Below are 25,945 nucleotides of genomic sequence, written 5' to 3'. Positions count from 1 at the left end.
GACAATGGGAGCTGCTATCACAAAACTGAGCTCTCTGGTACCAACAGAAATGATGGGATTCCAAATTCAAGAGCTGTCTAGGATACGATGTATTGGTAGCCCATCTTGATAGGACCCAATGCTGTTCTTGGTTCATTTTTACACTTCTAGGACCTTTGTTAAAAATGAATCATTGGCCAGGCATGGTGGCTCACGCCTGTAATCCCAACACTTTGGGAGGCCAAGACAAGCGGATCACAAGGTCAGGAGTTCAAGTGAAACACGTCTCTACTAAAAATACAAAAGTTAGCTGGATGTGGTGGCATGTGCCTGTAATCCCAGCTACTCAGGAGGCTGAGGCGGAATTGTTTGAACCTGGGAGATGGAAGTTGCAGTGAACTGAGACCACTCCACAGCACTCTAGCCTGGGTGACAAAGCAAGACTCCATCTCAGGACCAAAAAAAAAAAAAAAAAAAGAATCATTTGGCTGGGCACAGTGGCTCACTCCTATAATCCCAGCACATTGGGAGGATGAGGTGGGCAAATTGCCTGAGCCCAGGAGTTCAAGACCAGCTTGGGCAACATGGTGAAACTGAGTCTCTACCCAAAAAAAAAAAAAAAATTAGCCCAGCATGGTGGTGTGCACCTGTAGTCCCAGCTACTCGAGAGGCTGAAGTGGGAGGATCACCTGAGCCCTGGGAGGTCAAGGGTAAAGTGAGTCGTGACTGTGCCACTCCACTCCTTGTCTCAACAAAGAAATGAATCACTTGATCTGACATTGTCAAGAATAGTAACAGTGGCTCACACATCACCACCTAGCTAGTTGTCATCCCGCATTGAGAAGAGTCATGGTGAAATTGACACATTTTTTCCCTTGCTTAGTGAAGTAGAAAATAAGAGTGTGTCTTACAATCAATGGATCTTAGATTCAATGAAATACTGGAAATGTATTAACAACTATTATTGAAGGCAGGAAATGGTAAAGATGTGTTGTTAAAATTTGCATTATCAGATCAATGACATTAAAATTGAGAATTGCATCACTTATGAAAACATTTTTATTCATTCATTCCACAAACATAGGGGCTTTCCATGTGCAGGGCACAGTGCTGGACACTGAGGCCTGTGCCCTCCAGGCGTTGACACTGAGGCCTGTGCCCTCCAGGCGTTGACATAGGCCTGTGCCCTCCGGGCGATGATACTGAGGCCTCTGCCCTCCAGTGCCCATCCAGGCCTTGGTCCTCCAAGCCCACCTGGACTCTGCCTTTCTTTGGGACATTGTCCTGGACTTCAGTCCATCCAGTACTTCTTTTCAGAGCTTCAGAATGGAAGCACAGGTGAAAATCACTGTATTTCACCCCTGATCATAGGAACCTAGAGTGGAATATCATTACTGCATCACAAACAAGATCACAGACAGGATAAGAAGGGGGAGAGAGGAAATTTACAATTCCTCATACATGGTTCCTTATTTACAGAGGTTGTAAGTGATTATGTAAATCACAGAGCTTCCAATAAAAACCAACTCAAGCTACAAACATGAAAGTCCAAGGCCAGTGCCAGAGCCACCTCACTTGCCCGAGTGCTGCTCTCCAGGGCTTGCTACCATCTGCTCGTGTGTCCCTTAAAGCGAGGGCAATGACAGAGACAGCACCGGCCTCTAGTCCTAGGAAGCACACATGCATTCATGTCAAGCACTGGGGGTTTAGTGGGGAGGAGGAGGGGGACACGGGATTATCTGACAGCTGAGGATCTAGAGAATCCTGGCAGAGTCTGGGTCACAGCTAGAGCCCAGTTGTGGCTGAGATCTCCAGTAGCTGAGGGGGAACTAATGTATCAAAATGGGAGGGTCCCAAACTGGCGGGCCACCATAAGGGCCTGCCTGAAAAGCCCTAGTGATTGGCCTAAATCTTCAGATGGTAGTGGGGTCACCAGGATCTCAGGGGGGCTTCTCAGCTGCTGGCAGCCCACGTCCAGGTTTCCTACCTCCCTTCTGCTCAACCTTTAGGTGCTTCTGCAACATTTACTGCAGCCCTTGCTGCCTGCTGGTGTCTGTGTGTCCTCTGCCAGGTGCCACCATTGACGTCAGATACCCCTCCCAGCCCCACAGCTAGGAACCAGGCCTCAGTCTTCTTTGTATCCCAGTGACTGGCACAGGTTGGATCCTCAGAAAGCCCCCTTTGCCTGCCTGCTCCAACAACGGCTTGAAGGCAAATACTACACCAACTGGACAGTGCCCTGTAAGAGCCAAGATGGCTGGTCCTGAGCACTGGGCCACAGCCAGCCCAGGCCCTTCTGGGACACATGTCCCACAAAGCTGCCTTTCCCAGCTCCTGACTTCGTGATCCGCCTGTCTCGGCCTCCCAAAGTGCTGGGATTACAGGCTTGAGCCACCGTGCCCGGCGGGGGCAGAAGTCAGTGAAAGTTTCCATGAAACATTTTACAACTCACCAAGGCTATTGCATTCACATCTGAGGGATGCTTGGGCTCAGCCTATTAAACAGGAGGCTGGGCCTGGCCTGGACTCCGTCCAAGGCCTCCTGCCACCACTGTCCACCCTAGGAAGCACTTTAGAATCTTCACAGTCAGTATCCAGGAAATCAACGGCTATGGCTAAGGGTGAATACCTTGGATGTCCCTTCAAAGCACTGAGTAATCACATCTCCTAACTGGAACCTTTGTCTCTGAAAATCACTCCCCTAATAGAACAAGGCAAAGCCGGCCACTCCTGCCCACCCCATCTCCCAGCCCAGGTCTTCCCCTCAGTGAGGCTCAGGTGTTTGGGACTGGCCTCTATCGCGGCCACATCCCTGCCTCCCTGCATGCCTCCCTGCGATGAGAAGCCCCGTGGGCAATCGCAGTGCCTGGGAGAACAGCCCTCCCTTGGGAAGCCATGACCATGGCCAGAATACTTCGACCTGGTCAAGAAGTGACCCCCAGCAGAGGCCGCTTGGATTTAAGGGGCACCAACTGCCCCTGTGCCCTCAGAGCCCCTTTAGGGAGCTCTCTGGGTGCTACCCACATTCTCCATCTTCACACGAGAAAAAGAACTGTCCAAGGGACTCCCCGCAAGACCTTCCTGATCACCACTGCTCCGCTGCCTGTCCCCAGGGCACCTCCTGAGGCTCAGCTCTGTACCGGTGCCCTCAAATCTGAATGCGGCAGAAGGATCACCAGTGGCGCTCCCCCGCACTGCATCCCTGAGGCCCGTGGGCGGCTCGTCGATCGGGGAGTCCCTCTCACAAACCAGGCAAGGTGGAGAAACATGACCAGCATGGCTGTCCTGGTGACACATGAGCCAGGAGGGACAGGTAAAGCTCTCGCCACACCGGCTGCAAGGATAGCGCTTCTCCTGCGAGTGGCCGCACAGATGGCGCAGGAAGCCGGGCTTCTGCGCAAATCGCCTGCCGCACTGGGCGCACTGGAAGGCGCGCTCGCCCGAGTGCACCCTCTGGTGCACGGTCAGGTTGGCCAGGCGCGTGAAGCGCTTGTCGCACTGCGCACACTGGAAGGGCTTCTCGCTGATGTGTGTGTGCCGGTGCTCCAGCAGCGTGGACAGGCCGCCGGCCGCCGAAGACCTTGGCGCACTCGGCGCACTCGTAGGGCTTCTCCCCGATGTGCGTGCGGTAGTGGGTGCGAGCGTCGACTGGTGGACAAAGGTCTTACTGCATCTGGCGCCGGTGTAGGTGCGCTGGGCCACATGCGCCTGGCGGTGGCTGGCGGGGGTGGCCCAGTGCGCGAAGCTCTTGGGACACTGAGCACTAGCGAAAGGCCGTGGGGCATGATGCGCGCACTCCTGCTGTGGGCTGAGCTCCTTCCAGCCGAAGCTCTGGCCCCGCTGGGCGCAAGGTGGGCACTGCTCCATGCCCCTAGCAGCTGGCTCAGCCTGGCTTGGAGGGCCTGGAGGGAGGAAGGCCACCTCTCGCTCCCTGGGGTCAGGAAGCAGACCCCCACAGGTGCTTCCCCGAGAGCCCTCCTTGCCAGGCCCCCCTCCAGCAGCCCAGGCTGGCTTGTGTCCCTCGGACCCTCCCTCCAGACTCCTCTTTGCGGCTCAGACAGGTCTCTGCAGGGAAGGGACACAGAAGGGTACAGCGAGTGAGGCCTCCCTGCCACAGACTCTGCAGCCAGGCCACCCGCCCTTGGCTCTCCTGGAGTCTGAAGCCCGGGGCTCCAGCATCACTAAAGGCCCTGCTCTGGCCTAGCCTCCTTCAGCTCCCATTGTCCTCTGCCGGGTTCCACCCTGTGCTGTTCCACCTAAGGCTACCCCGTTCATCCACCTCTGAGCCTCGGCCCGAGGGTCCTCTCCACCCAGAACACCTCTGGCCTCCTCTTTGCCTCTCACCCAGGCTCTAAGCCCCTCTCAAGTCCCACCTCCCTCTCACGGAGCCTCCCAAGACCAGTGTGGTGACATTTTCCCCAGCAGCACCTTCATCCGGGCCGCCTGTGGCCACCAAGACACCCTTTTTACTACAGTTGAAAGAACACCTTCAGCTATTTGCACATCGTAAGCATAGGTGCTTTTAGAATACTGGCCGTCGGCCGGGCACGGTGGCTCAAGCCTGTAATCCCAGCACTTTGGGAGGCCGAGACAGGCGGATCACGAAGTCAGGAGATCGAGACCATCCTGGCGAACACGGTGAAACCCCGTCTCTACTAAAAAATACAGGTGGCGGGCGCCTGTAGTCCCAGCTACTCGGGAGGCTGAGGCAGGAGAATGGCGTGAACCCGGGAGGTGGAGCTTGCAGTGAGCTGAGATCTGGCCACTGTACTCCAGCCTGGGAGACAGAGCAAGACTCCGTGTCAAAAAAAAAAAAAAAAAAGAATACTGGCCGTCTTTTGGATCAGATCCTGAAAGGGCTCTCTGGCTGTAGACACAACGGTGCCCCTTCCCACTGCGTACTGTGTGTTCATCTTCTCTCTCCTGAGTGATCTGTGTCTCACACATTAATGAGCCCCTGCGGCGCCCAGCACCATGCTCCTACAGATGAGTTCATGAAATGAACAGGAAGCAGGTTCAGGAATAAAAGAACGATTTCATACAACTGCATGGGAGGACACCACGCAGCAAGCACACAAGATTCTGCAGAGACACAGCCAAGGCTGCGCACTGCCTTCCCTCAGGAGCCTGGCGCAGGAGGAGGCCCTGCTAGAGGCGCTGGGAGGCCCCCCGGGGGACGCCATGTCTCCTAAGGCCCAGGGATACAGGCCTGGGGAGACACAGCCCAGCACGCCTTACCTGAGCACAGGTGTGCCACAGTGGTCTCCTGTGGGCCCTGCTGGCTCCTCCCACTTGCTCCTGCCTCTTGCTTGATCCAGGCCGGAACTCCTGGGGTGTTTCCAGCTGGCCTGCGTCTAAGGGAAAGAGGAAGAGGCCCTGAGGGCAGCAGGTATCACGGGGCATCTTTCCTCTCACAGCCTCTGTTGGGACCACGACCCCAAAGAGACTCCCAACAGAACTGTAGGTACCAGCAAAGGCACAGCACATCCTGGGGACGTGTGACATGGCAGCGAGGGGAGCTTGGCCTGTGAATGATGGGCTGTGAGCTGTGACGGGGATGACCAGCCATCTTCCAATGCTATCCACCCCGCTTCAACACTAACAGAGCACTTGGTGTCTTGCTGGGCATGTGGCCACCTAGACTCCAGACTTGTTGCCAGGCCTCCCTGTAAGGAGATGTGCCCTGTGGCTGGTCTGGCTAACGGATGTGAGGGCGCTGCCTCCTCCAGCTATGGGATCTTTGACACTGGATTCCACCTCTCTCTGCCTCCGTTTCTTCATCTATGATATGAGGAAACTGAGAGTTGGAATAAGCTTAAATGGGTCAATGTTTATAAAGTAAACATTGCACAGTAAGTACTAAATGTACAAGAAACCAAAGTGGGCCGGGCACGGTGGCTCAAGCCTGTAATCCCAGCACTTTGGGAGGCCGAGACGGGCGGATCATAAGGTCAGGAGATCGAGACCATCCTGGCTAACACGGTGAAACCCCGTCTCTACTAAAAAATACAAAAACCTAGCCGGGCGAGGTGGCGGGCGTCTGTAGTCCCAGCTACTCGGGAGGCTGAGGCAGGAGAATGGTGTGAACCCGGGAGGCGGAGCTTGCAGTGAGCTGAGATCCGGCCACTGCACTCCAGTCTGGGTGACAAAGCGAGACTCTGTCTCAACAACAACAAAAAAAAGAAACCAAAGTGTTTGGTTAAAGGGAAAGGCATCAACTAAAACGAAAAGGGAAAGGGCACCCCCCCCCCGCCCCAGCCCATCCCCTTGCTTCCTTCAACAGGGCCACGGGCATGGTTGCGGGCCATCTCGAACCACAGTAACAAGGCCTGGCCCCAGGAAAGGTGGAGCGATAGGCTGGAAGGAGCCGGGGCCTGTGAGCTGCTCTGTCGGGAGGAAGACCATCCCCGGCCACGTGGAAGCTGCGGTTTTGGTTTCATTGTTTTCTTCAGTCTCTGTTACAGCAGCCACAGATCCTACAGTGCCCTCAGGTGGGTGTCCTTCAAGGACTGGGCGACCTCACCAATCTGTGCCCACCTCTAAGGCCTATCTTAAGATCAGGGAATAGTTACTGCTCCTCTTCCTGCTCCAGGCTTGACACAGGGTAGGCACATTTTTTGTTAAATAAATGAATGAATGGGGAACATTCCAAGTCACCCATATCTAACTGCTGTCCAATCGCCCAATGCTGCCAGGTTTTATAGCCAGGGCACAGCCCACTTCTTTCTGTCATATACGAGGCACTTCTGACACAGCCACTCTGAAGACACCAGCCCAGCCCGGCTGCCACACACCAGGCTGCCTTCACAATTAACCAGGGCCCTGGAAACCGTTTCAGAGAGGAAGTTGATCAAAATGTATCAACACGAAAAGATCCTTAAGACATATTGTTGAGTGAAAACAGCAAACTGCAAAAGATATGTAGACTATATCTGTGTGTTCTTAACCCTTGTATTTTTCTACAGTACACACAAGTATGTATATGCATGAGAAAATAGCCTGAAAGGTTATGCAGCAAAATCGTAACAGTGGCTACCCTGGGAGGGGCCTAGGGTTGGGCGAGCGGCCAGCAGGAGCCGCTTAGCTTTGCCCATGACCTCCACATTGCTTAGTAAGAACGTACTCGTGTAGGAATCTATTTGCATAATCAAAACACAGACACTTTCAACGGCCAGAGGCGGGTCACTTTCTGTTCAGAGGGATCTCTGAGCCTTGGTCCTCAAACTAACGACACCAGAATCACGGGAGGGAAGTGTTGAAAGTCCAGTGCCCAGACCCCGCCCAGACCTAATGAATGAGCAGCCCGTTTACACTGCTTCTAGAATTCTGGCAGGAAGAGCCTGCCTATGGAAACATCCAACAGATAAAGCAGTCATGCACCCACACCGTCTGGGGCCTGCAGGATGTCTTGCACCCACACCGTCTGGGGCCTGCAGGATTTCTTGCACCCACACCGTCTGGGGCCTGCAGGATTTCTTGTACCCACACCGTCTAGGGCCTGCAGGATTTCTTGCACCCACACCGTCTGGGGCCTGCCCGCAAAGGGTTTAGAAGCAGCTTTTAGGAGTGAGGCCTAGTCCTGGGGGTAAACAAAGCTCTCTCCTGGAGAAATCTGGAAAAGCTTACGGAGAGTGGAAAACAAGAAGTGACTGCTAGAATGGCAAGGACTACCCAGACCGCAGGGCAACCCTAACCCCCCTGAACAGCCCTCATTCCTCCAGCCACCACACTTCCTTGAGCTGCCTTCAGGTGCAAGCCCAGCCTCATGGCAGAGTCGTGCCTGGGGCTCTTTGGCCAGGCCCTGCCTGCTGCTTTGCATCCCCCTAGGAGCTGCTCAGCCCTGGGGACTGTGGCACCAGCCACAGCCTCTGAACATACCCCAGTCCTGCCCACACCTGCTGTGGGGGGCCAGTCCAAGAGCCGGGGTGGCTGCAGTGCCTGGGCCCAGCTCCCCTCCCTGCACCACAGGGGAGGAGCTGTTGGCCAGGCTGCTGCTGTAATAGCCCTCAGTGCTGTAGTAGCTCTCACAAGAGCCACACTCCACCCAGCTGGCCTCTCGCTCAGGGCTCCCCAGCTCAGGCTATGTGACCTGCATCCTGCCACACCCGCCCCTTACGCAACCCTGCTTTCTCTGTGGTGCCCCCGTCCCCTGCAGGTGCCTGGAAATGCCACTTTCAGCCTTGGACCTACATGCCAGCCACTCAGTACCCTTGTCAACTCCCACCTTCTTCCCCACTCTAGGCTCACTGTGACTTAATTTACCTACTCAAAGAGTCTGCTTCACAGGGGAGCCTTCCTCCCCAAATCTAAGAATCTAGAAAGCAAGGAGCAGTGTCTTGGCATGACCCGCTGTGTTCCGAGCAACCAGCTCCAGGGTTCCTGTCCTTCAGCCAGAATAGTCCCACTGTCCCCCATGTTATATGATTCTGGTTGTCACTGGAATAAAGGGTTCTCGCCTTAAAAAAATGAAAAATAAAAAATAAAAAACTGCATTCTGATCCAATGCTATTATTTGAAAAATGGAGAAAACTGAGCTCCTATTCTGGTTCACCATTCATTTCATAATTATTTATTATTTATAATCCCAGTACATGCCAGGCACTGTGTAAGGTGCCAGGGGAGGGGGATATTACAGCAAGACTCAGTCCCTTCACCCAAGGAGAGGAAGCAGGAATTAGGCTGCAAAGCGAGGAGGACACACATGCAGGCACCAAGGGCCCTGGGAGCAGACGCAGCGTCAGGGCAGGTCTCACGGAGGCCGCCAGCCTGTCGCTCCTCCCGGGACCCTGCACGCACCACGACAGCCTGCCTCAGGTTCCCTGGTATCTGCTATGCCCTCTGCCCTTCCCCTCAAGCCTTCAGAGTGGTCTCAGGCCAAACGATGGCTCCAAAGGTACATGGAGTGTGGGAAATGGCCCAGGTCCTCTGGGTGTCAGAACACCCAGGTCTGGCCCTGACCGCCAGCTGTGAGGCCCAGCAGTTCACTTCCCCCCACCCTCACCTCTGCCTCTGTTTCGCCAGGGGGGCCTCCTGACACCAGATGCCCTTACCAGATGCACGTAGAGAGGCCCAGGTCCGCCTACACCCTAAGGGACTCACCAGGGCCCGGGCTCTGGCCCCTCTCCGCACTGGGCAGGCTGCAGCTGCCTGCCTGGTGTCCTTTCTCCACTGGCGCCAGAAGATCTGGCTTGGTGGTGGCCCGGCCTGCAGGGAGGAAAAGGCCAGCGGCAGGGCTGTCCTCTGCAGACTTGGAAAGGAGGGTTTTCCGCCAGGCTTGGAGCAGGACTTACTCCTCTTCAAGGCATGTGTTGAGGGGCATGGAGAGTAGGGTGGGCAAGGCCTCTCAGTTTTCGTGGACTAGAAGTAAGTGCCATGAGACCGAGAGAAAGGGTTCCCATCCATTGCCCACACAGACAAGGCACCTAGTCCTGACAGATGAGGAAACTCAGGCCCAAAAATGGGGCTGGCCATTCCTGGCAGTCAGGCTCAGGCTTCCTGCTGCCCTTCCTTCCACATGCTTCTCCTTCCCCGCCTAAGGCCGGCCAGCCTCCTCACCCTGCCTCCCACAGCACACTGGGACCCTCTTCTGAAGGAGGAACCTCTGCAGCCAGGCAAAGGGAGGGAAGGCACTGTGTTCTGGGCCTCAGCCTCCCAACAAGGGGAGAGAGTGGACAAAAAGCCAACTGCTCACCCTGCCCAAAGCAGTGAGAATTCCAGGTGCACGCAGGAGAGCTTGGGAGTAGGGTAGCTACAAAAACCCACGTCTGATCAAGTCTCACATGAAGACACACACCTGCCTGAAGGACCGAACTTCCCAGGGCTGGCCCTCGTTTTCTGGACCTGGGGCATCCTTAAAAGCAGGCCAGGGCCTGGCGCAGTGGCTCACGCCTGTAATCCCAGCACTTTGGGAGGCCGAGACGGGCGGATCACGAGGTCAGGAGAGCGAGACCATCCTGGCTAACACGGTGAAACCCCGTCTCTACTAAAAATACAAAAAATTAGCTGGGCGTGGCGGCGGGCACCTGTAGTCCCAGCTACTTGGGAGGCTGAGGCAGGAGAATGGCGTGAACCCGGGAGGCGGAGCTTGCAGTGAGCCAAGATCTCGCCACTGCACTCCAGCCTGGGCGACTGAGCGAGACTCTGCCTCAAAAAAAAAAAAAAAGAAGCAGACCTGGCCGAGCACAGTGGCTCACGCAGCACGTTGGGAGGCCGAGGCGGGCGGAACACCTGAGGTTGGGAGTTCACGGCCAGCCTGACCAACATAGATAAACCCCATCTCCACTAAAAATACAAAATGAGCTGGGCCTAGTGGTACATGCCTGTAATCCCAGCTACTCAGGAGGCTGAGGCAGAAGAATCACTTGAACCTGGGAGGCGGAGGTTGTGGTGAGCTGAGATCACACCATTGCACTACAGCCTGAGCAACAAGAGCGAAACTCCATCTCAAAAAAAAAAAAAAAGCAGGCCTACAGTCCATCCGTCTTTGCTCAGCAGGAATCACCTGAGAACTCAGTGTGCAGAGTGCAGCTTGGGAGTCCTAGGGATGCAGATGTAAACCAGGGGAGGCCCCAGCTCCCCAGGAGCAGACAGGCTGGCAAGCCACAGGCGTGCACGCAGGACCTGCCTCTGGCACCACATAAAGGGCAGGACAGCAAGGAGCAGATTCCAGTTCACTTACTCCATGAGACCTGGGGCAAGTCATATAACCTCTGCATTTCATTACATAAAACCGCAAAATGAGAATGACGGATACCCTCTACCTGCCTGAAGATAGAGGGCTGAACAAATGATCTCTACGTGCTTCCTGCTCTGAGATTCAGAAGTCTCGTGTGATTGAGTAAAGGAGTAAAACCAAGGTGTGGAGGCCCCCAGAGACCAGCCTCTTACCCAGGGAGCTCAGGGTCTCGCAGCTCCCCTTCACAACACGTTTGTAGAGCTCCTTCTGTGAGTCCTCCAGGCCGCCACCCTGCTGCTCTGAGAAATACCCGCCCGTGTCTTCAGGAGTCATGGGCACCTGGAAGTACAGGTTGCCTGCACCCACCATGAGGAACAACCATTTCAGGGAGCAGCCAAAACCAACTCCAGTCTCCTCTCCCTTCCCCCGAAGCAGTGGGCATCGCAGGCCAAACTACTAAGCAAATGCAAACTCAACTCCATCACAACGCCTTCGGCTAAAGGGCAGAACCAGTGACTAAGGGGATTCATGATCAGGGCTCCTGGGTTCTCTTCCCCTCTCCCAGGCACACGTATCTCCTACTTGTGCCAGTCCTCACTCTCAGAGATCATGTACAACCACTGCTGCACAACCATTTCTCTCCCAACAAACCCCATTCCATCCTCCAAAGCAGACATTTTTCTGTGTCACAATTTCTTCTGACATTTTTCAAGCCCTTTAAAGTCAACTAGTGACTGCCTTGGATGCCCAGAGGTCAGGCTTTGGGAGCCAGGGGGCTCCTTCCACTATGCATATGGTAACCCTACAGAATCCAGGCAGGGCCTCTCCACCCACACCCAGCTCCTATACCTTGGGGGCCTCCCCCTTGCTGCCTGGGGGCAGCCACAGGATCCAGAAGTTTCTGTTGCACAGCACGTTCTCCAGCTGCCTCTGCAGCAGCCCGTACTCCTGCAGCAGAGTCCCCAACATGGCCCACTTGCCCTCCAGCCTGAGCGACAGTTTGGTTCCCAAACTTCACAGCCACCTTCTCGCAGTCAGCCAGCTGTCCGTGTGCGTCCCTCCAGGCTCTGTAGCCAGGCAGCCTGGGGTTCCATCTTCTTCTCCACCACCTGAACAGCAGCCACGATAGCCAGAAGGGAGACCTCTGCAGATCGGATCTGGGCTTCTCCCTGGAGGTCAGTCTGCATATACCAGTCCTGCAACCAGACACAAGTTCATGAGTCAGCCACCAGGAGAGCAGCCCAGAGCCGTTACCAGACACAGGAAGGTCAGGATTCTCCAGAATGGGGAAGACGTCTTCTGAATGCCAGAGGGCCTCACTGGTCAGACCCCCAAACAGACCCCACCTAATAGTCAAAGACAGCAGACACTGGGCCCCACAAAGCCCCCATGAGAAGAATCCTGAACCAAGACCCAGGGGCAATGGAAAATGACATAACCAACATTACTATGATAAATGAATAGAGTGGATCCCAGCTCTACCACTCACTGCCTCTATTAGCTCAGCCCATTACTCAACCAACTAGGGAACATGGCCAGAAGCAGGAACCAAGAAATGGTGAGAAGCCCAAGTCCAGAACACCTGCCAGGGGACCCGGGGTCCAATGCACACCCAGGCAGCAATCTGAGTCCTCAACTTCTTCTAGAACAAGTCCACACCCCTTAGTGGGCTCACGGGGAGAAAGGCCTGTTGTTCCGCCTTGGCGATCTCTAAGGCCCATCCACCCTGACATCTACTGGTGTGACTTCCTGCCCTGCCTGACACCACATCCCCATGATCCAGGTGCCTTGTCAACCAGCCCCAGGATGGTCTCCACCCTCCTAGCTGCCAGGCAACAGGGGCCAGAGAAAGTTGAAAGCAGAAAAGAAAAGAACAAGGAAACATTACAAGGAATATCCTGTTCACAGGAGGCAGAAAATGTATTATGTATTGCTGGAAATAAAATTTTAAATCCAGGAATGCCCCAGTGGGGAACAGTTGAGGTATAAAGGGAGCACTCCTGGAAATGGAACTCACCTAGAACTTGACTCGGTGCCTCTCCTGCCATCTGAATCCTGCACAACCTGAGGTCAAGCCGCATAACTTATCTAAGGTTCTATGTTCTCACTTACAGGGATATCCTAACTTCCTTCACTCCTAAGGTGGCTGTGTGGATGAAACACACTGAAGATATGAAAAAGCACTCACGGTGTATGACATTAGCACATGTTATATTCTTTTTTTTTTTTTTTTTTTTGAGATGGAGTCTTGCTCTGTTGCCCAGGCTGGAGTGCAGTGGCCGGATCTCAGCTCACTGCAAGCTCCGCCTCCCGAGTTTACGCCATTCTCCTGCCTCAGCCTCCCGAGTAGCTGGGACTACAGGCGCCCGCCCCCTCGCCTGGCTAATATCTTGTATTTTTTAGTAGAGACGGGGTTTCACCGTGTTAGCCAGGATGATCTCGATCTCCTGACCTCGTGATCCGCCCGTCTTGGCCTCCCAAAGTGCTGGGATTACAGGCTTGAGCCACCGCGCCCGGCCTATGTTATATTCTTAAAAACAAATATAAAGGCTATGGACCAGTGATCTGAATGTGTTAAGAACCAGAGACTGATTAATCTAATTCTGTGCAACTGAGTTTCTCAGAGACCTCCCCAATAAACATACTCAGCAAAGTGTCCCACACATACAAGTACCAGACACCAGATACCTGGCCTTTTCCTTCCTCTCACACCATGGCTCTCCATCCTCAAGTCTGGCCTCTGTCTGATACAATGAAGTGGAGCCCAGAGGAGGCAGCACCGTCTTCAAATTAGGGGCTAACATCCTCACCTCCCTGCAATGCCCTGCCACAAATGTGCCACCCAGGAATGGATCCAAAACCACTGCAAAGCTATTTATACTAGGAGATGACCCCTCTACCTTTAAAGACCTATGAAAATCTCAACAGTTCTTATGCAGGCCAGCAATGGCCTAGGTCAAGCCTGAGCCTGAAGCCCCTAACCAAAAGTCCTCACAATGCAGATCCCCTCAGCAGCAGCCAGAAGGACTTGTCAGGGAATTTTGGAAAGAGTGGGCAGGCATCAGAATCCTCCAGACTGGAATCAGAGCTCAAGTCTAGAGTCCACCTCACAGTCAGGAGCCAGACTCTGGCTCCACCAGACTGCAGCGGACATCCCTCCCCAGGCCATGGCATTGGTCTCAGCTTGGCAGGAGGGGTGGATCTTTGAGATGGTCGACTGCGGGGTGGGGCGGGGTGGGGGCAAGTGCCAAAAGGCGGATCCTGAAACAGGAACCTTGGAGGGTCTGGAATGAAGATGTCCACAGTCCACCGCGCCCTCAGAGCCAGGTCCAGTGGATATCAGGGCAGGAGGGACCTCCAAATCTTGTGTTTAGGGCCATTCGCCTTATTCCACAGGCAAGGAAATGAAGAGCGAGAAGGGAGTTTATCGTGTGGCCTTAGGAGTCCTTGTCCTCCTCCTGCCACCCGGGCTAAGCCCTCCCCAGTTCCAGGAGGTGGCGGGGGATGGTGGAGGGTGGGACATCCTCCTGGCGAATTCAGGACTCGGCTCCACGTCCCCACGCCTCCATGACAGTCGCCCCTACCGAAGGCGCAGCCGCCTCGGCCATAGCCCTGTGCTGGCCTGCCTGGGCAGGGAGTCGCCGCTGCCCTTGCGCGCGGCCCCACACAAGCCCGGCTGCACAGTTCTCTCCGCAGACGGCGTCAGCCCCGCTTTCCCCGCACGGACCGAGCTCGCGGGGCCGCCGGGACTCGGGACACACGGAGAACGCGTCCGGGAAGAAGCTGTGCCCCAGGCCCAGCGAATTGCGACCGGGTGGGCCCCGCCCCGCATCCCGAAGCCAGATCCCCGTTGGCCGGTGCTGGAGGCTCCGCCCCCGCTTCGCGGGCGCCTGCGACCCAGTGCCGGCTTTTCATTGGCCAGCCCGGGAGGCCCCGCCCCCACAGCGAGCTCGGAGGTATTGTGCGAGCCCCACAGGTGCGCGCGCCCGCCGACAGGTGTGAGCGCTCGCCCCAGGCTGGTGCCCAACAGCCCACAAGTGTCGCCAGCTGCCACTGCCCCGCACGGTCACTCACTTCCCAGAGAGCAGAAACCAGATCACGCGCACGCACTCGTTCATGTCAACAAGTTTATTGCGCACCAATTAGGGAAAGGGACTACCACCTTCACAGTTTTCTTGGGCTTATTAACGTCGTGGCCCACCCGTTTATTTCACAAATGAGGAAGACGAGGACTCTGCTGGGGGAGTTTGGGGCCCAACCAGGGCTCCCACCGAGTCTGGGGAACCCTCAGCTCCTGCACCACAAAGCTTCGGTTGACTCGTTTCAATGTAAAGAACATTACTTAAACACGTCCGAGTGCTAGGCAAATTCACAAGACCTAGCTCAAAGTTGCACACATTGCTATGAAAAAAAGAAAAAAGGAGAATCAGCACCTTGTGCCACTTACGCAGGGGCATTTGGCATTAGAAAAACAAGCCCAGAAACTCGGCAAAATTCTTAGCCTGAGGTATCCCCAGAACATCTGAGACTAGCTCCTGCAGCTGAGGGTTAAACTCACGCACCTGCACTTGCACACATCCTGTCTGAGCTCTTGCTGACAGCCTGTCTCTGATTTGTGAAGCTCCTGGCAAGGGTTGGGGGACCCCAAAGCAAACAAGCAGGATCCACAGCACAGAAGGGCGGTGCCTCTTCCCAAACCCAAGGGAGCCTGGCCGAACTGTCACCGACTTGTATATTCACCCTCCTCCCAGAGATGACAGCAACGCTACCACTGGCCCCCAACTCTGCTTAGAAGAAGTGGGAGGGTCAGAAGGGCAAGGAAATGGCACATCCAGGAACCAAGGCCCCCAGAAGCAGCCCTGAAGGGTGGCCACTTCTCAGTGCCAGACAAGGCGGTAAAAAACAAGGTTAGCCGGGGTCCCATCACTCCAGCTTCAGAGTCACCCACACCAGGGCTGCTCTACAGGCAGCACCCGCAGTGGTGTGATGGGACACCAGAAGCCAGCTGACCTCCAGACTTCTCCATGAGGCCTGATATTATTGCCTGAACTTCTACAGTCTGAATCTCATGTTTTGGTAGGAATTTGTTCACCGAAACACAAAGGACCCCTGGGGAACAAAGCCCCGTGGGCGAGTCTTTCACTGAACCCAGTGGAACTGCCACTACTCACTCCAGAAGATAAAGGTCCTTCCTGAGGGATTCTGACAGGGGGAAAAAAAAGGCTGGAATGAGTAGAAAGGAGGCCCTGAACTTGAAAGGAAGCACAAAGCTAGGCTTCATATTTGTCCCAGTGCCTCTTAATTTGATCCTGACAACTCTGAGGTAGGACACACTGGGGCGATGACCCCCTTTGACAGAAGAGGAACATGAGACTAGCCGTGACTGAAGGATTCACCCAGATCTCCTAGCCCAACTCTGCCCCAGAGCCCAAAGCGCTCAAGGGAGAACTCCTTTGAGAGACTGCCTCCCCTTTAATGTGAAAAGCAGTCCTGGAGGCCCAGGGTAGAGGTGGCCCTCAGCCAGACCAAGGGCCTCCTCTAGGGGAGGGGCTTCCTGGGCTCTCTCCGCACTGCCCCTCAGGATGCTGTCTGGGGTCCAGTCAATGGATCTTACACACCCACGAACACTGAGCTCTTGGGGAGAAGTGTCTCCCACTCCAGGCTTCAGTTTCCCCTCCCAGCTGACAAACAAAAGTAAATAATGGACGTGCCTATCCTGTGGGGTAAGGACTAGGAATACTGGGAGTCACTTTGGGCCAAGAAACACACACCTAGGGAGACACTGTGCTTCCGAGACAGCAGCCAAGACATCCCCGTCAAAACCCACAGGCTGGGCAGGAGCAGTGGCTCACGCCTGTAATCCCAGCACTTCAGGAGGCTGAGGCAGGCGAGTCACCTGAGGTCAGGAGTTCGAGACCAGTCTGGATAACATGATGAAACCCTGTCTCTACTAAAAATACAAAAATTAGCCAGGAGTGGTGGCTCACCTCTATAATCCCAGCTACTCAGAAGGCTGAAACAGGAGAATCACTTGAACCCGAGAGGCAGAGGTTGCAGTGAGCAACCTCTGGAGATTGCACCACTGCACTCCAGCCTGGGCAACAAAAGCGAAACTCCATCTTAAAAAAATAAAAGACCCACAGGCTGGTGGAGGTAGTTCCCCTTCCAGTTCTGCGAGCCCCACATGGAAAAGCCGGCTCTTTCCACTTTGCAAAAGGCGAAGTTCTATTAGCAACTACACACATTTACAAAAGCACTTGAGTCTCTATAACAAGGGAAAAAAAGTTTCAAAATAGCAAAGTAGAAAACTTTCCAGGACCCTTTCTTCAGGCCAACCATCCACTCCCCTGTCTCATGGTGACAGCAGGCCGGAGACCTCTGCACAAAACAAAAATCCCAGGTCCCCGATGTCTCTATCGCCCCCATACTGGAAGGGCCATGATCTCTGGTCCTCTTGGCTGTGGTACCTACCAGAGGCCCCATCAAAAATAAGGCATCCCTTAAGCCTTAAGGAATCTTTTACAAGTCAGGAATGCAGAAAAGGCAGCAAAGAGTGCAAACAGGAAACAGAAGGCACCCAGTCACACACACTGCCACCAGAAGGGCGGCGGGCTTCCCATTTGAATGAGTAAAAACAACAAACCTCTCTCCATTCCAGAAAGAGGAGGAACCCGCGTCAGGCACAGGGGAGAGGCCCTGCCAGGAGTCCCCTGTGGCCTACTGCCTGGTCAGCCCTCTTCCGTGCGGCTGGGCCAGGGCAGCGGGGGGCTCCCGTGGCGGGCAGGGGCGGCAGGCAAGTGTGGGCCCGCCTGGCCTCGGGCGTGGGTCTGCATGTGCACAGCCAGGTGGTGGTTCCGGTTGAAGGTCCGGCCACACTGGGGGCACTGGTAAGGCCGCTCACCAGTGTGGATGCGCTGGTGCCGGAAGAGGTCCGAGGGCCGGCGGAAGGCCTTGCCGCAGTAGGGGCAGGCGGGCCAGCCCTGGCCATTGCCGGTGTGCAGGCGCTGGTGCAGCAGCAGGCTCTTGCGCTGCTGGAAGAAGCGCAGGCACTCGCTGCAGTGGTACATCTTGCTGGCCGCAGGCCGCCGCCCCACCAACGCACGGCCGCCCGCCACAGAGCGGCGGCCCTCAGGCTCCTCGGGGAGCCAGCGGATGACAGGGCCAGGCACCACCACCTCCCCCGGCTCCAGCGTGGTCTGGCTGTCCCCGGGGGCCTCCCGCCGCCCCTCCTCCACGTGGGTCCGCTGATGAATCGTCAGGTTGATCTTCAGGCGGAAGCTCTGCCCACATTCGGGGCAGGTGAATGCCCGCTGCCGCCGGCGGGAAAGGACTCGGGGCGTCTCCCCGCCGACCCCCGGTGGCCGTGGCTCCCCTGCCCGCACCCTGGGCACGCCCTGGGCCTGATGACGGCTGGAGCCCCCAGGCCTGTTCCTGGGCCCTCGGGGGATTCTGCATTCGGTCTGGCCTCGGGACACCCCCAGATAAAGCCGCTCAGGCCTCATCTCGTCTTCAGACTGTGCCTCTGTCTTGATGACCACACCACCACCTGGCAAAAGGAGTCTACGTTGGTTTCTAAGTGGACCTCACCACCCTGTCCCCCAGGTCACTCGGCCCAGTCCTGGCTTCCAGCCTCAGCTGGGCCCTCTCTCCCCACAGTGCTCACAGCACATTGCAGGGGTCCTGCTCACTGAGCCCGGCCACACAGGCACTGCCTCGCACGGTCACTCAGTCCTGATTGTTGTCATCAGCCTCATTCCTGGAGGCCAAGCTAAGGACATCAGGGGAGGGGAGATCAAGCTGCAAGGCCAGGAGCCAGGGAGCCCGGAGGTCAGGGGTCAGCTGGAGTGGGACACAGAAGCAGAGACCCTTGGCACAGCAGAGAGGGTGGCAGGACCCCACCCCCAAGAGTTCTGGTGACACTAGTTACCATCTGTGAAAGACAATGAGCCCCAGGGGCCCTCGCTGCCCCCAGACCACCCTAAGAGGCCTCTGCGGACTAGGGGTGGTGAGTGCTGCACCCATGCTCAGCTGCTCATCCACATGACAAATCCGCACAGAGCGTCCATGACCTGCCTGCCACTACACTCACTGGTGACAGGAGGTGCTAGGACCTGAGATTCTTGCCTGGGTCTGTGTGAGTCTCACTCAACTCCCAGGTTGGGTGGAGCCAAGGAGCTGCTGGACAGCAGTGACAAGGACAACCAAGGCAGTGGCAGGTGGTCACAGCAATGTGCTGGAGACCTGAGACCCCAGGTCTCAGCACCCAGCTCTCAGGGGTCCCTAATGTGAGGGAGGAAGGGTCCTAGCACCATACCCTCTCAGGGAAGCAGAGTCTCTGGGCAGAGGAACACAGACTGTTGACATGGGGGCTGGGAGCCCAGCCATGCCAAGACCACATGAATAGCTTTTCCATCATCATCAGACCACATGCCTGGGATCTGATGCCTGGGTTTTCATGCAGTGCCTTTCCAGCCAGGCCAGACCAGACCACAATGGGGAAAGACCAGGAAGGACCCCAGACTGATCTGGGTCCCCACAGTCCCCAGGGAGATAGCAGCTGGAGAGGGAGGGACAGAACCCTCAGGAGGAAGCCCGTCACCACGTCCCACCACCCAACCCCACCCCACTCCCAAAAGGCCCCCACGCTCCTGTGGGGCTCTGCTGCGGCCACAGGTGCCTCCGCCCTTCTTCCCCTGGCCCCATGCCTGGCAGGATGTCCCTGGTGGAGGAAGTTGGAGACTCCCCATCTAGACTCTCCTTTCGACTTAATCAAGGATAAAATGCTGGTGCTGGCTGGGGGCCGTGTGAGACTCGGCAAGGGCCTCTCCCAACACCGGCTGCAGGACACCCATGGCTTGCAGCGTGCATAGCCATCTCCCCAGCAGCCCTGGACATACGCAAGTCCCTGCCAGGGAGAGGAGGCCTAGGGCTTCTGTCCGGAGGGCTTCAGAGGTGAGACAAGAGCTACGAAGGCCACATCCCCAACACCCCTGCGGGCCAGTGCTAATGACCTGTCCCTCAGCATCTGTCACCCTGATGAGCCTCAAAAGAACAGAGGGTTGGGAGGCTCCGGGACACCGTTCCAGGTCTGCAATGGGGCAGGAACACTGCCCTCCTGCCTAAGAGGGTCCCATCTCTCCAACTCCATGAGCACAGCCCAGACTTACACACTGGCTGGAAAGAGAAACCCAGGGAATGGAGGAAGATCCAGTGGGGAAGAAATCAGAAATCACCACAGAGAAAGCAACCAGAGACTGAAAGTCGGGCCAGCGGCAGAACCAGGTGGAGGAGCCAGCCCCGCAGAGGAACACTCGACAGAGAACAGAGCTCTGGACTGTTTGCCAAGTGTTCTGCTAATGGCCTGATACATCTTTTTGTGAAAGGACAGGCAGGGACTGCCTTTAAATAAAAGCAGACAAAGAGGTCTGGAAGCATGGCTAAAGCCAGAGTTCCCAGCAGGTCTTCAGAAAGGGCGTTTACTGAGAAACACCACGCTGGCGCCGCGCTAGGCACAGGACACACACTGCCCTGTGGATGGGACCCTCGTAAGAACCCTGGGGAGGCACAACACACCCATCTACCCCTCCCCTCACTCTGCTGGACCCCTGTGCCCAGGCCCCCAACACGTGGAGGAACCCACCCGTCTATACACTGTTTTCTCATGCTGAAAATGCCAAAACCTACCTTCTTTCAAGCCCTGTCTCAGGGGCCCCTTTCCCAGAAAGCCTGTCCAACCCAGCCCAACCAGTCTCCCAGCCATCTCTCCCAGCCCCACGCTTCCAGTGCTTTTCCTCAGCACCGTCGCTTGGTAACCGCCTGCTGCCTCGGGACACTGTTCATCCTGCCGCCTCGCTGTTCTCACTCACCTGCTCCTGGCCCGACTGGGGCCACTCTCACCTCTGAGTCCTGCTGCTGCTTGGGGGCCTGCCCTTCTTTCAGCTCCTCCTGGGCAGGGCTGAGTGGGCTGGTGAGGTGCTCTGGATATGGAGGGAGGCCTGGAGAATGCAAATCAGTGACACTGAGCACAACACAGAGGTCTCCTGCCCAGATGACCAGGGACCCTCTGGGGAAAGGCAGAGTCACTGGGATCCTGGGGCCTCAGCTGCAGCACAGGGCATGACAGTGAGGTGGACGCCACCGAATACCTGGCAGCTAGATTCCAGTCTAAAGCCTCTTGTCCCAGAGAAGGAAACTGCAGCACAGGAATTCAGCAGACAGGAATTCATGGTAATGATCACCAGGCAGGTCATGACAGACTCTGGCATTTTAAGGCAGGAAAGAGAAACACCATGCCTGTCCCAGCAGCCAATGGGGTGGCCACCACCTCCCGCGCTCGGGCCTCCTCCTCCTCCTCCAAGCTGCTCTTATGACATAAGGGACCCAAGGCAGGGCAGAAACACAACTGAAGACATGGCGTTAGGAGCATCAAGGTTTCCCCCTCAGAAGTTTTCTTTCAAAATAACTCCATCCCTACACCTACTTCTTAGAACTGAGTCCATTCATGTTTAATCAGCGCCCACCTCCCAGAGTGATCGTAACCAACCCAGCTGTCAGCAAGACTTTCAAACGGTAAAGCCTCAAAATGAGCATGTGTCCTCTCACACAAGAAATGAAACTCTGATTTTTTTTTTCTTTTTTGAGGCGGAGTCTCACTCTGTCACCCAGGCTGGAGTGCAGTGGCGTGATCTCGGCTCACTGCAAGCTCTGCCTCCCGGGTTCAAGCAATTCTCTGCCTCAGCCTCCCGAGTAGCAGGGATTACAGACGCCCGCCACCATGCCTGGCTAATTTTTGTATTTTTTTAGTAGAGACGGGGTTCCACCATGTTGGCCAGGCTGGTCTTGAACTCCTGACCTCGTGATCCACCCTCTCGGCCTCCCAAAGTGCTGGGATTACAGGAGTGAGCTACTGCGCCCAGCTGAAGCTCTGATTTTTTAAGCAGAAAAAGATGATGAGAAAAAAACTATGATGAGCAAAAGGCTGACAGTAAGAGCTGACAGAATGCTACCAATCAGAGATGAAATCAGCAAATGGCTCACATCGTTTGTCCACTTGATGCTAAGAGGAATTTGAAATTGGATGGGCATCAGATCAGAAGGGAAGAGACAACAAACCCAGAATTATGGGAAAAGTAGGAAAACCTCCAAACCTGAGTTTGAATTTACCACGTTGGATCTTCCTAAACTTAAAACTCCAGAGAACAATGCCTTGTCAAGAGATAAAAGAACAACCAAAAGTGTGGTGGTGCATGACTGTAGTCCCTGCTAGTTGGGAGGCTGAGGCAGGAGGATGGCTTGAGTCCACAAGTATGAGGCTGCAGTGAGCCATGACTGTGCCACTTGCATTCCAACCTGGGCTACGGGGCCAGACCCAGTCTCAAATAAATAAATTAATTAATTAATTAATTAATTTTTAAAAAGTAACCCAAGTGGGGTCCTGTCCACTCTACCTCAACTGAGGTTCTCTTCTAAGAGAAGAGGTAAAACCAGCCAGAAGGTTATCAAAGGGTGAAATACTGGTGAAAAATAATAATCCAGTGGAGTCTGTGCCTGCTAACACTGCTACCAATTCCCCTTTATGTATGGGAGAGTTATAAACCAACGGGTTTTACTGCCCCTAAAAATGTTATTTTCATGACAAGCCTAAAGACGGTTGCTTCCTCAGCAGATCCTGAAAATTTCAGTGGATCATCCTCTGAAGTTTGATCTTTGGATCCTTCCTACAACAAAGAGAAACACATCATCCATCCTACTAAACAGCCCCAAGCATCACAAGGTGGTGACTGAGCAAGATGAAGCCTCAAAAAAGAATGAGAAACAGAACGGTCTAAGTGAAAATAATGAATCCTGACTGTTCATGAGCCACTAATAATTGAAAATAAGGCTGGGCACAGTGGCTCACGCCTGTAATCCCAACACTCTGGGAGGCCAAGGTGGAAGAATTACTTGAGCTCAGGAGCTTGAGACCAGTATAGGCAACATGGTGAAACCCTGCCTCTACAAAAAAATACAAAAATTAGCTGGGTGTGGTGGCATGTGCCTGTAGTTCCAGCTACTCAGGGGGCTGAGGTGGGAGGATCACTTGAGCCCAGGAAGTTGAGTCTGCAGTAAGCTATGACTGCACCACTCCAGACTGAGCGACAGAGCAAGACTGTGCCAAAAAAAAAAAAAAAAAGTTAAGAATAATTTTTAAATATTGGAAAGAAGAGCCAGATTCTGCTGCAGTTGGATTTGGGGGACAGCACTGGCAAAGGAGCAGCACCCCCAGGATCGAGCAGCCTACAAGCCAGCGGTGCTCCTAGTTGGGGCAGTCGCAGGCCTCTCCAAAAATGCCACTTCCATCAGTTCCATCAGTTCCATCAGGTGAAGACCCACGCAGCCCCTTGGCCTCCAGTGCCCCCAGATGAATAAAGGGAAGCACAGGTCAAGAAGGCAACCTCATTGGAGATCATTTTGAATGGCAGGACAGGGCCAGGCGCGGTGGCTCACGCCTGCAATCCCAGCACTTTGAGAGGCCAAGGCTGATGGATCACGAGGTCAGGAGATCGAGACCATCCTGGCTAACACAGTCAAACCCTGTCTCTACTAAAAATACAAAAAATTGGCCAGGCAGTGTTGTGGTGGGCGCCTGTAGTCTCAGCTACTAGAGAGGCTGAGGCAGGGAGAATGGCATGAACCCGGGAGATGGAGCTTGCAGTGAGCTGAGATAGCGCCACTGCACTTCAGCCCGGGTGACAAAGCAAGACTGTCTCAAAAAAAAAAAAAAAAAAGAAAGAAAGAAAGAACAGCAGGAGAGACAGCAGCACCGTCTCCCAGAAAATGCCATGAGCTCAGCTGTTACAAGTGACGACACACAAGAGTATGCCACTCAGAATAAAAAATAAATAAATAATAAATTTTACAGTTTATCTGTAAAATGGGAATTTAAAAAAAAAAAAAAAGAAGAGTAGACCGTGGTGGTGGCAACCAGTGCCCCAAGTAGGCAGGTATCAGCTACAGAGGGATGAAAGAACTGGACTCCCAGAAACAGGCCGGGCACGGTGGCTCATGCCTGTAATCCCAGCACTTTGGGAGGCTGAGGTGGGTGGATCACTTGAGGTCAGGAATTCAAGACCAGCCTGACCAACATGGCAAAACCCCGTCTCTACTAAAAATACAAAAAAAATTAGCCAGGTATGGTGGCACGCACCTGTAATCCCAGCTACTTGGGAGGCTGAGGCAGAAGAATCACTTGAACCCGGGAGGTGGAGGTTGCAGTGAGCCAAGATCGAGCCATTGCACTCCAGCCTGGGCAACAAGAGAGAAACTCTGACTCCAGGAACAAAAAAAAAAAAAAAACTGGACTCACAGAAACAATACATGCCAAAGTTCCCAGGTTTCAGCTTTATAATCTGCAAATCTTTTACTTCTTTTTAAAGTGGACATATTCTGAATACAGGTTTCATTATGGAGGCTAAGAGAACAAATGTTTAGTTTCATATTTTCTCTGTAAGTAAAAGAGCTGATATATTTTGAATATAGAGTGATTTTAAAAAGGGGTGGGGGAAGCTGGGGACAGTGGCTAAAGCCTGTAATCCCAGCACTTTGGGAGGCCAAGGCAGGCGGGTCACCTGGGGTCAGGAGTTCAACTAGCCTGGTCAACATGATGAAACCCCATCTCTACTAAAAATACAAAAATTAACTGGGCATGGTGGTGCATGCCTGTAATCCCAACTACTCAGGAGACTGAGACAGTAGAATCGCTTGAACCTGTGAGGTGGAGGTTGCAGTGAGCTGAGATTGTGCCACTACACTCCAGCCTAGGCAACAGAGTGAGACTCAGTCACACACACACACACATATCTCACTCTTTAGGGACTCCTGGCTCAGAACACTACAATGGGGGCTCCCAAACCCAAATCCTGTACTAGGCTAGTATAGCAGCATCCCCTGGGGAGCACCCCTGGGAGTCTCATCAGTAGGTTTGGGGTAGGCCTAGGAAATATGCATTTTTTAAAAGATTCCTAGAGCAAGAAACATAAATAATTCACAGAATAAGAAATTTAAATGGCCCTTAAACATATAAAAAATAGGGCCAGGTGCAGTGGTTCATGCCTGTAATCTTGCCACTTTGGGAGGCCAAGGCAGGAGGATTGTTTGAGGTCAGGAGTTTGAGACCAGCCTGGGCAACACAGTAAGACCCTGTCTCTACAAAAATTTTAAAACCTGCCAGGCATAGTGGCACATGCCTGTAGTCCTAGCTACTCAGGAGGCTGAGGTGGGAAGACACTTGAGCCTAGGAGTTCAAGGCTGCAGTGAGCCATGATTATATGACTGCACTCCAGACTGGATGACAGAGTAACATCTTGCCTCAAAAAAAAAAAAAAAAAAAAAAGGGAGGCGGGGGAACAAGATGGTCGAAAACAACCCTCCAGCGATTATCTCCCCACAGAAACACCAAATTCACTACTATTCACACAAGAAAGCACCTTCAAAAACACCAAAATCCAGATGAGCAGTCACGGTACCTAGCTGTACCATCATATGGAGGAAAGCAGCACTGAAGAGGGCGGGAAAGATAGTCTTGAATTGCTGATACCGACCCTCCTCCACACCCCCGCAGCAGCCATGCAGCTCGCGAGAGAGAATGTGTGTGCTTGGGGGAAGGAGAGTGCAATGATTGTAGGACTCTGCATCGGAACTCAGTGCTGCCCTGTCACAGCAGAAAGCAACACCAGGCAGAACCTAGCTGGCACCCACCCACAGAGGGAGCATTTAGAACAGCCCTAGCCACGACAGGCATGGTGGCTCATGCCTATAATCCCAGCACTTTGGGAGGCTGAGGCAGATGGATCAACTTGAGGCCAGGAGTTTGAGACTGGCCTGGCCAACATGGCGAAACCTCATCTCTACTGAAAGTACAAAAATTAGCCGGGTGCGGCGGCAAGCACCTGTAATCCCAGTTACTAGGGAGACTGAGGCGGGAGAATCACTTGAGCCCGCAAAGCAGAGTTTGCAGTGAGCCAAGATCACGCCACTATACTCCAGCCTGGGCAACAGAGCAAAACTCTGTAACCAAAAAAACAAAAAACAAAAAGTTTACTCAAACATGATAACAGAGAATTTTCCAAACCTAAAGATATATCAATATTCAAGTACAAGAAGGTTAGCAAACACCAAGCAGAGTTAACCAAGGTAAGACTACCTCAAGGCATTTAGTAATCAGACTCCCAGAGGTCAAGGATATTAAAAAAGGATCCTAAAAGCAGCAAAAGACAAGACACAAATGACATACAATAGAGCTCCAATACGTCTG

General features: G+C 54.2%; 1 protein-coding gene and 1 pseudogene across 3 annotated transcripts in view; both read right to left on the bottom strand.

Moving 5' to 3' along the window:
• Positions 1-1,020: 1,020 nt before the first annotated feature.
• On the bottom strand, positions 1,021-14,412 carry LOC100427657 (uncharacterized; annotated as a pseudogene). The gene is made up of 5 exons (XR_013415704.1): positions 14,238-14,412; positions 11,503-11,849; positions 10,866-10,992; positions 5,217-5,332; positions 1,021-3,880 (listed from the first exon to the last, which is right to left on the bottom strand). The product of XR_013415704.1 is annotated as an uncharacterized LOC100427657 (transcript).
• A 354-nt stretch (positions 14,413-14,766) lies between these two features.
• ZNF783 (zinc finger protein 783) overlaps positions 14,767-25,945 on the bottom strand; it is a 28,102-nt gene continuing 16,923 nt past the window's right edge. For both annotated transcript variants that reach the window (XM_015135233.3, XM_015135232.3), the window contains exons 5-6: positions 20,520-20,648; positions 14,767-18,199 (exon numbers count right to left, since the gene is read on the bottom strand). In XM_015135233.3, the coding sequence (XP_014990719.2) occupies positions 17,382-18,199; positions 20,520-20,648 (947 nt within the window). In that variant the 3' untranslated portion in view covers positions 14,767-17,381. The remainder of the gene's footprint in view (positions 18,200-20,519; positions 20,649-25,945) is intronic.

Source organism: Macaca mulatta, chromosome 3, assembly GCF_049350105.2.
Source record: "Macaca mulatta isolate MMU2019108-1 chromosome 3, T2T-MMU8v2.0, whole genome shotgun sequence".
Lineage (NCBI taxonomy): Eukaryota > Metazoa > Chordata > Mammalia > Primates > Cercopithecidae > Macaca > Macaca mulatta.
Note: the sequence above shows the minus strand (reverse complement) of the source record. Positions and strands in the feature narration are given on the sequence as shown.